This window comes from Nerophis lumbriciformis, linkage group LG11 (genome assembly GCF_033978685.3).
Source record: "Nerophis lumbriciformis linkage group LG11, RoL_Nlum_v2.1, whole genome shotgun sequence".
NCBI classification, from domain to species: domain Eukaryota; kingdom Metazoa; phylum Chordata; class Actinopteri; order Syngnathiformes; family Syngnathidae; genus Nerophis; species Nerophis lumbriciformis.
Window position 1 is genome coordinate 37609795 of NC_084558.2, and position 16197 is coordinate 37625991.

At 39.3% G+C, this 16197-nt stretch overlaps 1 protein-coding gene across 2 annotated transcripts; it reads left to right on the top strand.

Moving 5' to 3' along the window:
• Positions 1-819: 819 nt before the first annotated feature.
• LOC133610428 (probable phosphatase phospho1) lies at positions 820-13157 on the top strand. 2 transcript variants are annotated; one of them, XM_061966679.1, is made up of 2 exons: positions 820-936; positions 9167-13157. In XM_061966679.1, the coding sequence occupies exon 2, from the start codon at positions 9182-9184 to the stop codon at positions 9926-9928; it is 747 nt and encodes a 248-aa protein (XP_061822663.1). In that variant the 5' UTR covers positions 820-936; positions 9167-9181; the 3' UTR covers positions 9929-13157. The 2 variants fall into 2 exon arrangements, with proteins under 2 accessions (XP_061822663.1, XP_061822662.1); XM_061966678.2 differs by lacking the exon at positions 820-936 and adding an exon at positions 6311-7093.
• Positions 13158-16197: the final 3040 nt, after the last annotated feature.

Sequence of the window (16197 nt, forward strand, 5' to 3'; positions counted from 1 at the left end):
CTGCGCGCGGAGTGACCCCTGTTACGCGCTCCCGGCAACAGGGGTGGCGGGCAGGTAAGCTGCGCGGGCGGAGCGCGCAGAGTGACCCCTGTTACGAGCCCCCGGCCACGGGGGTGGTGGGCAGGTAAGCTGCTTACCTGCTGCGCGTGACGCCGGCCGCGGCGAAGGCGGAGTGTCGGTGCGGTGGGCGCGGTGGTGACCCTGGACGTGCGTCGGGCCCTTCTCGCGGATCGCCTCAGCTACGGCTCCCGGTGGGGCCCTCTCGGGGGAAGGGGCCTCGGTCCCGGACCCCGGCGAGGCGTCGGGGGCCTTCTCCGCTCCGTAAAAGTGTCCATCTCTTTTTCTTTTTTTTCTTCTGTTGTGGCATATGCTGCAGGTGCCTGCTCGTTTTTCATATGTGGGTAACAACATTTAACTATGTATATATATTTCCGAATTGGTTTAACTGCCACCCGCCTGAATCTATTTAAAATCTAATTTTTTTTTATTTCAACCACCCGACCCGACCCGACCCGCGGATAAAATCTAATTTTCTTTAATTTCATCCGCCCGATCCGCGGATAATCCGCGGACTCCGCGGTTGTGCCCGCAAACCGCGCATCTCTAATATATATATATATATATATATATATATATATATATATATATATATATATATATATATATATATATATATATATATATATATATATATATGGTGGTTGAAAAACACTGCTGTACATAAAAGCATTGCAACTTTTAATTTGAATGCGTCTTAGCGGAAGTTGTTTTAATTTGAAAGGGCCGGGCGGAAGTTACTTTTTTTTTTTAAACGGGAATGTCCACAGCGCCGCTGCTGCTTGCGTTGTAGAGGAGAGTCCCCTTTAACAAACCTCACCGCGTCACTGGGATGCGGCTGCTGGCTCTTATTTGCTTCTCGCCACGACCACCAGTCTGGTAAGGCCTCTTTTTTTTCTTTCTTTTTCTTGTTTTCTCGCCTTTTGTTTTTTTCCCTCCGTCTCCATTTTAAAAATGTGAGGTTTTTAATCCGCGACGGTCGTGCTGGCGCGAGGCTTGTGATGACTTTCAGGGGTTGACCTGGCATGCGAAAATAGCCCTGCTGCTGTGTGTATAATTAGATGACTTAGTGTGCAGTTATGTGCTGTTATTAATAATGCACACACTCGCACGTTGCTTTATGTGTAAGCTTGCAGGTATAGACAGATAACAACATCATTGTGCATAATTACACTGCATCTTACTATCCCAGCTTGTGTGACTACAGTACATGCAAGTGGACCATAATCGATAATAAAGTCTCCCTCTCCTGTATTGACACACGTCCTCATGTTATCTTGTAGAAAAAAAAAAAACTAAACAGTTAATCGTTGAACTTGCCTCACATCAAAAAGGCGTGTGACAAAATACATTTGTTTGGCATAAAGCCATGGCATAAAATGTAAAGTACAGGATTAGGTAACGTTGTTTAAGCTGCCAAGTTCTCTGTACAAAAATAAACTTCCTCAGTTAATGAGACGTTTGTTTTTATTACTTTTTTTTCTGGAGACGCTACACACCAGGGATGTCAAAGTCAAGGCCCGCGGGCCAAATCCGGCCCGCAAATGAATTATCTATGGCCCCCGGGACCATACTTGCCAACCTTGAGACCTCCAAATTCGGGAGATGGGAGGGGTGGGGGGTGTTGGTAGCGGGGGTGTATATATTTTCAAGTATTTCTTATACGGGACGGCGTGGCGCAGTGGAAGAATGGCCGTGCGCGACTCGAGGGTCCCTGGTTCAATCCCCACCTAGTACCAACCTCGTCATGTCCGTTGTGTCTTGAGCAAGACACTTCACCCTTGCTCCTGATGGGTGCTGGTTAGCGCCTTGCATGGCAGCTCCCTCCATCAGTGTGTGAATGGGTAAATGTGGAAGTAGTGTCAAAGCGCTTTGAGTACCTTGAAGGTAGAAAAGCGCTATACAAGTACAACCCATTTATCATTTATCATTTATATGTATATATATATATATTAGGGGTGTAACGGTACACAAAACTTTCGGTTCGGTACGTACCCCGGTTTAGAGGTCACGGTTCGGTTCATTTTCGGTACAGTAAGAAAGCGACAAAATATAAATTTTTGGGTTATTTATTTACCAAATTTGCAAAATCTTCCACCAAAAATATTTTTCTTAGTGGAATATTGGATGTGAAGTAATCGGAACCTTGGATAGGTCAATAATTCATAATAACATTGATTTTGATTCAATATTATGTTTTGAGTAGGGATGTCCGATAATGGCTTTTTGCCGATATCCGATATTCCGATATTGTCCAACTCTTTAATTACCGATACCGATATCAACCGATATATACAGTCGTGGAATTAACACATTATTATGCCTAATTTTGACAACCAGGTATGGTGAAGATCAGGTACTTTAAAAAAAATTTAATAAAATAAAATAAGATAAATAAATTAAAAACATTTTCTTGAATAAAAAAGAAAGTAAAACAATATAAAAACAGTTACATTGAAACTAGTAATTAATGAACATTGGTAAAATTAACTGTTAAAGGTTAGTACTATGAGTGGACCAGCAGCACGCACAATCATGTGTGCTTACGGACTGTATCCCTTGCAGACTGTATTGATCTATGTTGATATATAAAGTAGGAACCAGAATATTAATAACAGAAAGAAACAACCCTTTTGTGTGAATGAGTGTAAATGGGGGAAGAAGACTTTTGGGGTTGGTGCACTAATTGTAAGTGTATCTTGTGTTTTTTATGTTGATTTAATAAAAAACAAAACACACACAAAAAAAAACGATACCGATAATAAAAAAAACGATACTGATAATTTCCGATATTACATTTTAAGGCATTTATCGACATCTCTAGTTTTGAGCAATGACAGTTTGAAAGAAAAAAAAACCAGCTTTGTTTTATTAGTCAACATTGCAACATTTTCTAAATTACATTTAACCTTTAAGCTTTTTTATTTCACTTTTGTTATGTTTTTCTTTATTTTCATAGTGTTTTTAGAATGTGCCGTGGGCCTTTAAAACATTAGCTGTGGGCCGCAAATGGCCTCCGGGGCACACCTTTGACACCCCTGCTATAGATAATAAAAAATTAAATCTGATAAATCTATGGATAAAAAGCAGAGCCTGGCGACGCATGCACGTTTATCATAACACTCTCTCTCTCTCTCTCTCTGTCTCTGCTCCTCCCTCACGAATGCTGTTGCGCGCACAATTTGTTTTGTTTTTAACCCCTTCTTAACCCTGAACGTACATTGAAAATACACGCAACCCTAACTCAAAATGCCGAACATTTGAGGCATTTAAGAAACTCCGCCCTGACAGCTCCGCAAAAGAGGACATGTCCGGTGAAAAGAGGACGTATGGTCAGTCTGTTGTAGCCCGTTAGCTGCTAGCACGCCGTGTGTTGTGCCTCGGCGTGCATTGTTTACACAACGTGCGTTACGCTACTTAATATGTCCGTGTGGAAACTCGTTCGGTACACCTCCGAACCGAACTGGAACCCTCGTACCGAAACGGTTCAATACAAATACACGTACCGTTACACCCCTAATAAATATATATATATACCGTATATATATATATATATATATATATATATATATATATATATATATGTATGTATGTATGTATGTATGTATGTATATATATATATATATATATATATATATATATATATATATAATACGTTCGTTCATGAATGAGTATATCCGTTCGGCCACCGTGTTCAATGGAGAAGTCTGATCTTCCAAATTTGCAGGCAGCATACCCCTTCCCCTTCAAGCTGTCCTGAATGTACTGAAATTCTTGTTTCCAATCATTTTGGAACTTGCAAGCGTACTTCTTCTTCTTACTCGTCGTCGCCATGTCTCTTCTTTGTTCTTCTGCTTCGTCTCTGTTATGTTTTTGGACATTACTACTTGCAGTAGTTTTGAAGCAATGCATGATGGGAATCCGGATGTTGTGTTTCAGTGTATTAACGTGCCGGCTGGAATAAACACACGCTGAGAAATAGCTCCGTGCCTGCCTACTTTATGGGTTATAGATAAACCTATGGATAACGGAGACATATATAATAGTCTCCTTTTCAGGTGAGAGACGACGCTAAAGGCAGTGCCTTTAAGGCACGCCCCCAATATTGTTGTCCGGGTGGAAATCGGGAGAAATTCGGGAGGGGCACTGAAATTCAGGAGTCTCCCGGGAAAATCGGGAGGGTTGGCAAGTATGCCCGGGACATAGGTGTCGATCTACATTTTTGCCAGTGGGTGCTCAGTGTGTGTGTGTGTGTGTGTGTGTGTGTGTGTGTTAAAAAAAAAAATACGTTCAGCGAAGTTAATATCCCATATGATTTGTGGCTTTATTATTTAGTAAAACAGACCAAACTCGCCACAAAATTAACTACAACAAGATTGATTTTGAAAAAAATATTTTATAGATTGAAAGTTGCCATCCATCCCAAGTGGGTGCTCGGCATTGTCGGGCCCCGAAGCACCCACGGGTTCGGCGCCTATGCCCCGGGATGATATTTGATTGGTGTTAGAACCCGGCCCGCAGGCCACAGCCGCCTGCTGCTGTTTTGCACGCACCAATACTCCCTTCAGTGTTGGCACTAGGAATTTTCAAAATGGGGTCCCACGGTAAATTTTTGGGGAACCACTTTTTTGTAACCGTTTTGAAAACAAATTATAAATGTATGCATAATCCTGTTATATAGACTTAGACTCAGACTTAGACAAACTCCACAAGGGAAATTGTTCCACACTGTAGCTCAGTTACAAAGGATGGAAAGTGTAACGATGGAAAGGATAATGCAGGTATAAAGTAGACTAAAAATGTACCGTGGTAACAAAATAAAATATAACATATGTAATATTTACATATTATATATACAGTATATGATATATACTGATATATTATATTATATTTTTATATAATATGTACAATATATAACAATTACCATATTACAGTATATGTAACAGCTGCAGCATAAAATAGAGAGTAGATCCAGCAGAAAATAAACATGATAAAAAACGAGAGGTAGCTAACATTATCTCACATTCCGTATTGTGTTTTGGAAAAAGGTTGTCATAAACGTTAATTAATTCATAAAAAAAACAAAACAAAAGAAAACCAATTTTTATGCATATGTAAATGTATTCAGTTATAAACATTCATTCACTTTCACCACAAAAAACAGAATCACCAAAAATTATTCCCGGGTGCGGCACCGCTGCTGCCCTCCCAGGGGGTGAACAATGGGATGGGTCAAATGCAGAGGACACATTTCACCACACCTAGTGTGTGCGTAACAATTATTGGTACTTTAACTTAACTTAACTTTCTTTCCTTCATGGATCTAAACTTTACCGCTGCCGGTGTTTTTTTCTATATTTTTATTGTAATATTTTCAGAATGCGTTTGTTCTATTTTTGACCAAAGTAAGACAAAGAAAACAATCTGAAGTTGTCTTAATTTTTTGTCTTAATGCCATGATTTTAGTAGTCCGGCCCGCGTGTGCACACATTTTTCTCCATGCGGCCACTGAGCTAAAATGACTTTGACACCCCTGATCTACACTGTTCATTGGCTGCTTGTTGCTAGGTAGAATTGATGGGGCTTAGTCATGTCTGCACCATTTTGCCAATTAACCACAAGTGAACAAGATTTATAATATCAAACTTCATATTTGTCTAGCTGACAAATCACTTTTTTTCTCTAATCGGCTCCTTGTTGCTAGGTAGAATTCACACGGCTCAGTCATATCTGCCCCATCGGTCAATTGATTGTTTTTGCTGGACACCTCCTGTGTTTCCTCGGCAGCTTGTTGCTAGGCAGGATTTGTGGGGCTCAGTCATAACTTCCCCATAGGCATGTTAACTATTACAATTGAACTTCATTTTTTCTGTCCAGCTGACAAATATTTTGTTTATCTGGTTGACATCTCCCGTGTTTCATTGGACATTTGTTGCTAGGCAGAATTCAAAGGGCTCAATCATAACTGCCCTGCCCAATGGACTTATATATTTTTATATTAATATATTTTATATTCATATATTTCATATTATTATATATTTTTATATTATAATTCAATATTTTTACTGTGCTTGAATAGACTTAGACTTAGACAAACATTATTGATCCACAAGGGAAATTGTTCCCCCCAAAACATATAAGTGATAAAAAAAAAGCAAGAAAAGTTGAGAATAATACCAAAAATAAAGTAAAATGAAGGAAATCAAAGGAGCTACTGTGATGTGCTGCCACTCTTTCAGGTGCATTTGATTGATTGATTGAGACTTTTATTAGTAGATTGCACAGTACAGTAGGGCTGGGCGATATATCGATATCCCTGTAAGACCCAAATATAGAAAAATATATATATATATATTTGACCTTTCAGATGTTGTTGTAGGAGGCATTTGATGCAGAAATTGAAGAGGTAAAAAAAAATGTTTATTTATGTTTTTAGAGAAATTTTGTAATATTGCAACATTGGGCTTTGATGGGAGCAGAATTTCTGTATTTGTACTCACGTTGTCTGAACAACTAACTGTTCATTTGCAGGGTTGATTGCTTACTTATCCCCATAACGGTATATACCATTAATAATAATCACACATTAGTTATATTTTCATGAAGTCATCTATTACAAATATAAAAAATATGAAACAAGATAAAACTCTTAAAAAACGCTTTTTCCCCCCTCTTTTTTTCTTTTCATGACATTGGTCATGAAGACTTTCATTGGTGGTGAAAGTCCTAAAAACAGTCCCTGTCGTCTGTAAAACAAAGGCGAACATCACACTTTCTGCATTGTGTGTTGGTGTATCCTGTATTGCAGTGTCTGCAGCATCATCATCTCATCCACAGAGTTGTGCTCCTCTGGTACCACCTGCAGGCATTTCTCTCTGAATTAATCATGCATAGTTTGTCTTTCTTTTCCGTCTCAGATACTGTCATGTTGTTTACAAAATGTAATGACGTCAACGGGGATTGGAATCTGGTGCGTGGCATCACATCAGCAACAGGTGATGGACCAATGCTCAGGGTAGACAATAGTGTCTGCCTGGTAAGTCGCTTTGGACAAAAGTGTCCAAATTCCATCAATGTAAATGTAAATGGTTTAATGGCTCTAATTATCATACTAAAAGGAAAACATGCATACCCCCCATTACATCCACACATTCAGGAACATTCCTTTCCCCAGAACTGAATTGTCTGTTGATATCCTCTTTGTGGACAAAGTCATGGAATTTTAGGTCAGGCTGATCAATTAACTACATTTTTTAGAGATAAAACTTTTAAATCAGTCACCAAAACACAACACAAGGGTAGAATGTATACTATCCATGTATAGAGAAAATACTTCACCACTGCAACAAGCCAGCATTTTGACTACCACATTCACCCAGTGTTGTATAATTGCAACAATTATATAACAAGCTCTAAATGAAATTTGATGCATCTGTTCCACAATAACTACATATGTACATGCTCTAGACATTGTAATAACAACCAAAAAATATATAAAAGACATTTTACTTACTTGAATCTGATGAATCCAGTCCAATGAAACAAATAAATGTTGTTCGAAGGAAATCTGAGAAGTTGTGTGAGTTCGTGGCCAAAAGGCGTGACTTATAAACAAATGTACAATCCAATAGCCTTGTGAGACTGAACAATAGGACCCAATGACTATGTAAATGTGGTAAAAAAATATAACAGATTGTTTTTTAGGATGGTTAAAGGTAACGTTGTAATTTTACAACAAGGGGTGTTACAGGGATATACTCGATATATAGAAAATGACTATATCGTGATATTCGAGTATACGTTCTCCCACAGTTGCTTTTAGCTGCGGGGCATTAAACTGCATGCGTTTCTCACTCTTTCCTGTCTCTCCTTCTCACAGAGACTTTAAAACAAGCGCACCTTCTTACATACGTCGCATACTGTCACGTGAGCAACGTCACACGCTCCCGCGGAGCAGACGGGTAGCGACATGGTAACGTTAGCTGTGATGCTAACAGCTAACGGTGTGGTTTGAGTGGTAATACGAGAGAAAGAAGGTGCGAATCTGGTAACAAATGGAGGAAGAATTAATTCCCAAGAAAAACAGCACGGGGTCCATCGTCTGACGGTGGTTTGGCTTCAAGCGGGAATATGTCTTTACATGTCAACATCTCCGTTCGGTGCCACACCAACTAAATGCAGAAGCAACTATTTCCACATCAACACCGTAGGACATATACTATTGGATATGCAGCTCATTTTTATGTGACACTTATTGAAATATCTTGTATGTCATCATGCACAAAAGTGTGCTTTATTTGTTTTAAACTATTGTAATGACGTTCTGTATAAAAAGTGCACTTTAATTTAGTGTTGTTTTGATATGTCATCTTAGTGACATTCACAAAAGTGCATTTATAGCTTGTTTTAAAATGTCTCTGACAATCTTGCACTTTCTGTTTTGGAAATGACATGAATGTTTGTGCCACTGCTTAATAACTGTTTAATAAATACAGTTTTGCTAAGTTGACTTAGTTGTGATTTCCCTCTCTGCATGAAAGTTTAAAATGAGCATATATTAATGCAGTATGAACAAGAATGTTTTAATGTAGACACATAGAATCCTCATACTGCTGTGATTATATGCATCAAGTGTTCATTCAAGGTTAAGGCAAAATATCGAGATATATATCGTGTATCGCGATATGGCCTAAAAATATCGAGATATTAAAAAAAGGCCATATCGCCCAGCCCTACAGTACAGTACATATTCTGTACAATTGACCACTAAATGGTAACACCCGAATAAGTTTTTCAACTTGTATAAGTCGGGGTCCACGTTAGTCAATTCATGGTAAGTCGGGGTCCACGACGCATCAAAGCATATGCAGCAATGTAGATCACCATATTCGCTGTTTTTTTCTTTCTGGATACACTCCACCTTTTGTTCGCCGCTTGTTGCTGGGCAGAATTCAGAGGGCTCAATCGTAACTGCTCCTTATGCCAATCAACGCCACAATTGAGAACAATCAGAACACCGTTGGTCGTATTTTTTACTGGACATTTGATAGGCCAGTTGATGCTAGGCAGAATTAATATTCACTTATTTTTCATCCCTTTATGTTTCCAGAGCCTAATTAGGAAGATGACATCCCAGCCACAACAGCGCTACCTGGTCTTGTTCGACTTTGACGAGACCATCATCAATGAGAACAGCGACGACGCCGTCCTGCAGGCGCTGCCGGACCCGCAGCTTCCCGATTGGCTGAAAAACAGCTACCGCGAGGGCCACTACAACGAGCACATGCAGCAGATTTTGGCCTACATGTCCGAGCAGGGCGTCTCCCCCGACGCTATCCAATTGGCGGTGGAAAAGATCCCGCCCACTCCGGGTCTCCTCAACCTGCTTCAGTTCCTGCAGAGCCACCAGCAGGACTTTGAGCTGGCGGTGGTTTCGGACGCCAACATGTACTTCATCGAGACCTGGCTGAAGCAGGCGGGGGTGCGCCACCTCTTCAGGAAGATCTTCACCAACCCGGCCAGCTTCGACGACGACGGCCGCCTCGTGCTGCTGCCTTTCCACGCACACTCGTGCCCCCATTGCCCTGACAACATGTGCAAGCAGGTGATCCTGAGAGAATACCTGACTGTCCGTCAAAAGGAGCGCGGCGGCGCCTCCTTCCAAAGGGTTTTTTACATTGGAGACGGGGCCAATGACATATGCCCCTCGCTAGTCTTGGGGCCCCGGGACACGGCCTTCCCTAGGAAGGACTTCCCCATGCACAGGCTGCTGCTGGAGTCCCAGGGAAGCAAGTTGAAGACCAACATGGTTCCCTGGAGCAGAGGCCAGGACGTAGTGGACTGTTTGAAGAAGATCATGGAGGAAAGATGATGACGGAGGAAAACAGCAATAGTAACAAAAAGGTGCTCACATAAAGTATGTCCATTTTAATCACTGAAACGTATTATATTACTGTTTCACTATTATTATTGCTAATGATAAGCCAGCAACCATATTTACTCTCCATTAGGCAACGAGAACTAGCTTCCAGAATATCGTTTTTTTTCAAAAGCATTAAGTGCAGAAAATCAATTATAAATGGGTTATACTTGTATAGCGCTTTTCTACCTTCAAGGTACTCAAAGCGCTTTGACAGTATTTCCACATTTACCCATTCACACTCTGATGGCGGGAGCTGCCATGCAAGGCGCTAACCAGCAGCCATCAGGAGCAAGGGGTGAAGTGTCTTGCCCAAGGACACAACGGACGTGACTAGGATGGTAGAAGGTGGGGATTGAACCCCAGTAACCAGCAACCCTCCGATTGCTGGCACAGCCACTCTACCAACTTCGCCACGCCATCCCCAATTCTAATATTAGTGTTTAACAGTTCATTTGTTAGCTTGCCGGCTAATTCCGAGTCAGACGACCTGAACATACTGTTTTTCCCTCATTGGAGGAATGCTTTGATCAAGAGTCTCACCACGGGAAAACAATATTTCTTCAAAAAGTAGTGAACTGCCCCTTTTTTTGCTAGTAGGCTACTTTCCGGTTTACAGACAATGGGTTGAGGGAATAGATTTTATTGCGACTCAGGCGACAAACTATAAAATATACAGTATTTTTGCAAAGAGAAGTAAGAATATATGAGGCTGGTCAAATTAGCCTTTGTCTGTCCATTCGTTTGCTTGCAAGCTAATTCCTGGTTTACAGACTATGACCGGGCAGTTTGATTTGTCTTTCTGGGGCAGAGTAGGATTGATTTTATTGTGACTTGGGTGACAAAGTTAAAAACATATAGCCTTTATTTTAACAGAATGAAGAAAAAAATATGTGAGTGATTAAATTAGTATTTGTCGGTCCGCTTACTAGCTAACATGCTACTTCTTGGTTTATAGACAATGACAAAACCTATAATTTGTCCTTCTAGTTGGATTGGTTTTATTGTGATTTAGGCAACAAAATAGAAAATATACATTATTTATTTTAAAATAACTAAATATCAAATTGTGACTGATCAAATTAGTATTTGTCGTTTGCTAGCTAACATGCTACTCCCAGGTTTACAGACAATAACAAAACTTTATTTGTCCTTCTGGGCCGGGGTGGGATTGGTTTTATTGTGATTTAGGCGACAAAATTGAAAATATACAGTATTTATTTTAACATACTGTAACTAAATGTCATATGTGACTGAACAAATTAGTATTTGTCCATCCGTTTGCTAGCTAACATGCTACTTCCTGGGTTACAGACAATGACCGGGCAGTTTAATTTGTCTTTCTGGGGCAGAGTAGGATTGATTTTATTGTGACTTGGGTGACAAAATTAAAAATATATAGCCTTTCTTTTAACAGAATGAAATAAGCGGTCGAAAATGGATTGGGAAAAAAAATGTGAGTGATTAAATTAGTATTTGTCGGTCCTTTTACTAGCTAACATGCTACTTCTTGGTTTATAGACAATGACAAAACCTATAATTTGTCCTTCTAGTTGGATTGGTTTTATTGTGATTTAGGCAACTAAATAGAAAATATACATTATTTTAAAATAAGTAAATATCAAATTGTGACTGATCAAATGAGTATTTGTCCTTCCGTTTGCTAGCTAACATGCTACTCCCAGGTTTACAGACAATAACAAAACTTTATTTGTCCTTCCGGGCCGGGGTGTGATTGGTTTTATTGTGATTTAGGCGACAAAATTGAAAATATACAGTATTTATTTTAACATACTGTAACTAAATGTCATATGTAACTGAACAAAGGAGTATTTGTCCATCCGTTTGCTAGCTAACATGCTACTTCCTGGGTTACAGACAATAACACCTTATAATTAGCCTTTCTGGGGTAGAGGGAGATTGTTTTTTATTGTAATTTAAGTAACAAAATAGAAAATGTACAGCATTTATTTTAATAGAAGTAAAAAAAAAACAATCAAATTAGTATTTGTCCGTTTGTTTGTTAGCTAACATGCTACTTCCTGTAAGATGCTAGGACCTTTCTATCGAGGGTATGAGGTAATCAGTTCCAGCGTGACTTAGGCCACAAAAGAGAAAAGCTATATACTATTTTTTCTAACAAAAGTGGAATACATAATGACACATCTAATTAGCCTTTGTCCATCCGCTTGTTAGCGAGCAGGCTACTCCCGTTAACATACCGTTTTTGTTTCTGGAGCAGTTTTACAGACACAATCCACAATCCAAGAATAATTAGCTGCTTCCTGGTTTGTGGAAAATGACGTTAGATGGACAAGAGCCATACCATTTTTTTAAATTCTTTAAACAAAAGTGTAAACATTTCTCAGCAAGCGGATGAGGAACAATTCTAGCATGAACAAACAGCTTCTTTTTTTTTTATCACAAAGCCACACCTACTGATAAAAGCACCAATATGTATTACTGTTGACACACAGGACAACGAGTCGTTTATGTGATTGTAGTGTGATCAAGCACCTTGTAGACAATGTCTTTATCTCAGCAAGCTGATCATCATTTAGTATTGAAACAAAGGTGCTTTGTGATCTGAGGACCATTTAAACTCAGGTTCAACGTCCCTTGGTCCCGAGCTTCAAGTGCAGATCAAATGTTGCCTTTGAGTTCAGGTGACAGTCGCACTGATACCTAATCTAAAGCTAATCGAGGACAATACAAGTGTAATCTACACCACACACACACACATAAAGGCAACATTAGTGTTTGCACTTTGGCCTCCGACTCAGACACGTGTGCAGTATTGCTATGATTACTACCAGCAATATATGTGTTTGATAGCAATAGCAAGTATAGTACCCGGTGTCCCTAATAATTTGTGCCCTAGTGTTGAATATGTGTCCTAATTAATGACGAAATTATGTTTTTTCACTGTTTATTTGCACATGTGCTGCTCTAGGAGTGATATGTGTAATACAATAAGATCAACCTGTCAATGTGCAATAATGACTGCAATATAATGTACAAGAGGTTTATGGATAAATAAGGGAATATATTTTTCATGACTTTTATTTGCTTTGCTTAATTGCTTTAATGTGAGTGCAATGTCACGGAAATGTGCAACAAGGAATATAAAGCCATCATGTCACCAGCCATGTGTCTATCTCTGCTAATATTGTCAATTGTGTTGTCATTTGTGTCCCTCAGGCTACGTGAAATTAGCGGGATTGTGCACTAACAAATGGTACTTTATGCGGTGACTCTTTCAAAGCCAGAGATGCAGAGGCGTGTGACTCTTGTGGTTTGGACAGATAAGGACAGAAGACCATGGTGAGGCCACGTGATAAAGACAACATGCATGCATGCTCACGTTTTATGTGAATTACGGTAAGCCTATTCAACTGCGGTAGCGTCTTTTGCGGCGGTGCGCTCCTGTCTTGTAGAGGATCTTTGACCAGCATGTTTGCAGCAGATTCCTAAAACAAAAAGCACAGCGCTCCTGTTCTAGGAACAGAATGTATTTGTGTTATGTAGAGGATCTTTGGACCATAGTGTCTGCAGTAGGTCCTCAAAAAAAGCAAACTGCCTCTGTCATATCAACAATGATTTAGTAGTTAGTCCCTAGAAATAGCTGCACACTTCTTCAATATAGACAATCTTTGAATACCGTTTTTGCTGCAGATTCCTGAAAACCGTAATTGGTCCTGTCATATGGAGAATTTACATCTACAGCAAGACATTCGTTCCATCTTTTACAAGGATTTTTGCAAAAAAAAAAAGCACAGAGCACTCCTGTCTTTGGCTATAGGAGATTTTCAACTAACATTTTTGCAGGAGGTCCTTATAAACAACACTCCTGTCAAACAGAGGATCATCGAATATTGTTATTGCAAGAAATTCCTAAAAAAACAGCATGTACTTTAGTTTTATAGAGGATCTTTGACTACAGTGTTTGCAGTAAGTCCTAAAAAACTGAAAAGTTCCCCTGTTATGTCAAGGGTCTTCAAGCAGTAGGTCCCTAAAAACGGCAGCGCACCCCCTCAATATAGACAACCTTTAAATACAGTTTTTGCAGCGGATTCCTAAAAAAAGCACAGCGCTCCTGTTGTACAGAAGGTTTTTTCACAAGCAGTTTTGCAGTAGGTTTTTAAAAAACAGTACACTACTGTCAAATATAGAGATTATAGATGATTTAATACTTGTTTTGCAGGAACATTCCTAAAAACAGCATGATCTTTGGACCAGAGTGTCTGCAGTAGGTCCTTAAAAGAAGCAAAGTGCCTCTGTCATATCAACAATGTTTTAGTAGTTAGTCCCTAGAAATAGCTGCACACTTCTTCAATATAGACAATCTTTGAATACCGTTTTTGCTGCAGATTCAAACCGTAAGTGCTCCTGTCATATGGAGAATTTACATCCACAGCAAGACATTCCTTCCGTCTTTTACGAGCATTTTTGCTGGGGGTCCCTATAAACAACACTCCTGTCAAACATAGAGGATCATCGAATATTGTTTTTGCAAGAAATTCCTAAAAAACAGCATGTACTTTAGTTTTATAGAGGATCTTTGACTACAGTGTTTGCAGTAAGTCCTAAAAAACTGAAAAAGTTCCCCTGTTATGTCAAGGGTCTTCAAGCAGTAGGTCCCTAAAAACGGCAGCGCACCCTCTCAATATAGACAACCTTTAAATACAGTTTTTGCAGCAGCTTCCTAAAAAAAGCACAGCGCTCCTGTTGTACAGAAGGTTTTTTCACAAGCAGTTTTGCAGTAGGTTTTTAAAAAACAGTACACTACTGTCAAACATAGAGATTATAGATGATTTAATACTTGTTTTGCAGGAACATTCCTAAAAACAGCATGATCTTTGGACCAGAGTGTCTGCAGTAGGTCCTTAAAAGAAGCAAAGTGCCTCTGTCATATCAACAATGTTTTAGTAGTTAGTCCCTAGAAATAGCTGCACACCTCTTCAATATAAACATTCTTTAAATACCGTTTTTGCTGCAGATTCAAACCGTAAGTGCTCCTGTCATATGGAGAATTTACATCCACAGCAAGACATTCCTTCCATCTTTTACGAGCATTTTTGCTGGGGGTCCTTATAAACAACACTCCTGTCAAACATAGAGGATCATCGAATATTGTTTTTGTAAGAAATTCCTAAAAAACAGCATATACTTGTGTTTTATAGAGGATCTTTGACGACAGTGTTGGCAGTCAGTCCTAAAAAACTGAAAAGTTCCCCTGTTATGTCAAGGGTCTTTAAGCAGTAGGTCCCTAAAAACTGCAGCGCACTCCCTCAATATAGACAACCTTTAAATACAGTTTTTGCAGAAGATTCCTAAAAAAAGCACAGCGCTCCTGTTGTACAGAAGTTTTTTTCACAAGCCGTTTTGCAGTAGGTTTTTAAAAACAGTACACCACTGTCAAACATAGAGATTATAGATTATTTTATAATAGTTTTGCAGGAACATTCCTAAAAACAGCATGTACTTGTGTTATATAGAGGATCTTTGGACCATAGTGTCTGCAGTAGGTCCTTAAAAGAAGCAAAGTGCCCCTGTCATATCAACAATGTTTTAGTAGTTAGTCCCTAGAAATAGCTGCACACTTCTTCAATATAGACAATCTTTGAATACCGTTTTTGCTGCAGATTCCTGAAAAAACCGCAAGTCATATGGAGAATTTACATCTACAGCAAGACATTCCTTCCATCCTTTACAAGCATTTTTGCAAAAAAAAAAGCACAGAGCACTCCTGTCTTTGGCTATAGGAGATTTTCAACTAACATTTTTGCAGGAGGTCCTTATAAACAACACTCCTGTCAAACATAGAGGATCATCGAATATTGTTTTTGCAAGAAATTCCTAAAAAACAGCATGTACTTTAGTTTTATAGAGGATCTTTGACTACAGTGTTTGCAGTCAGTCCTATAAAACTGAAAAGTTCCCCTGTTATGTCAAGGGTCTTTAAGCAGTTGGTCCCTAAAAACGTCAGCGCATTCCCTCAGTATAGACAACCTTTAATTACAGTTTTTGCAGCAGCTTCCTAAAAAAAGCACAGCGCTCCTGTTGTACAGAAGGTTTTTTCACAAGCAGTTTTGCAGTAGGTTTTTAAAAAACAGTACACTACTGTCAAACATAGAGATTATAGATTACTTAATACTTGTTTTGCAGGAACATTCCTAAAAACAGCATGTACTTGTGTTATATAGAGGATCTTTGGACCG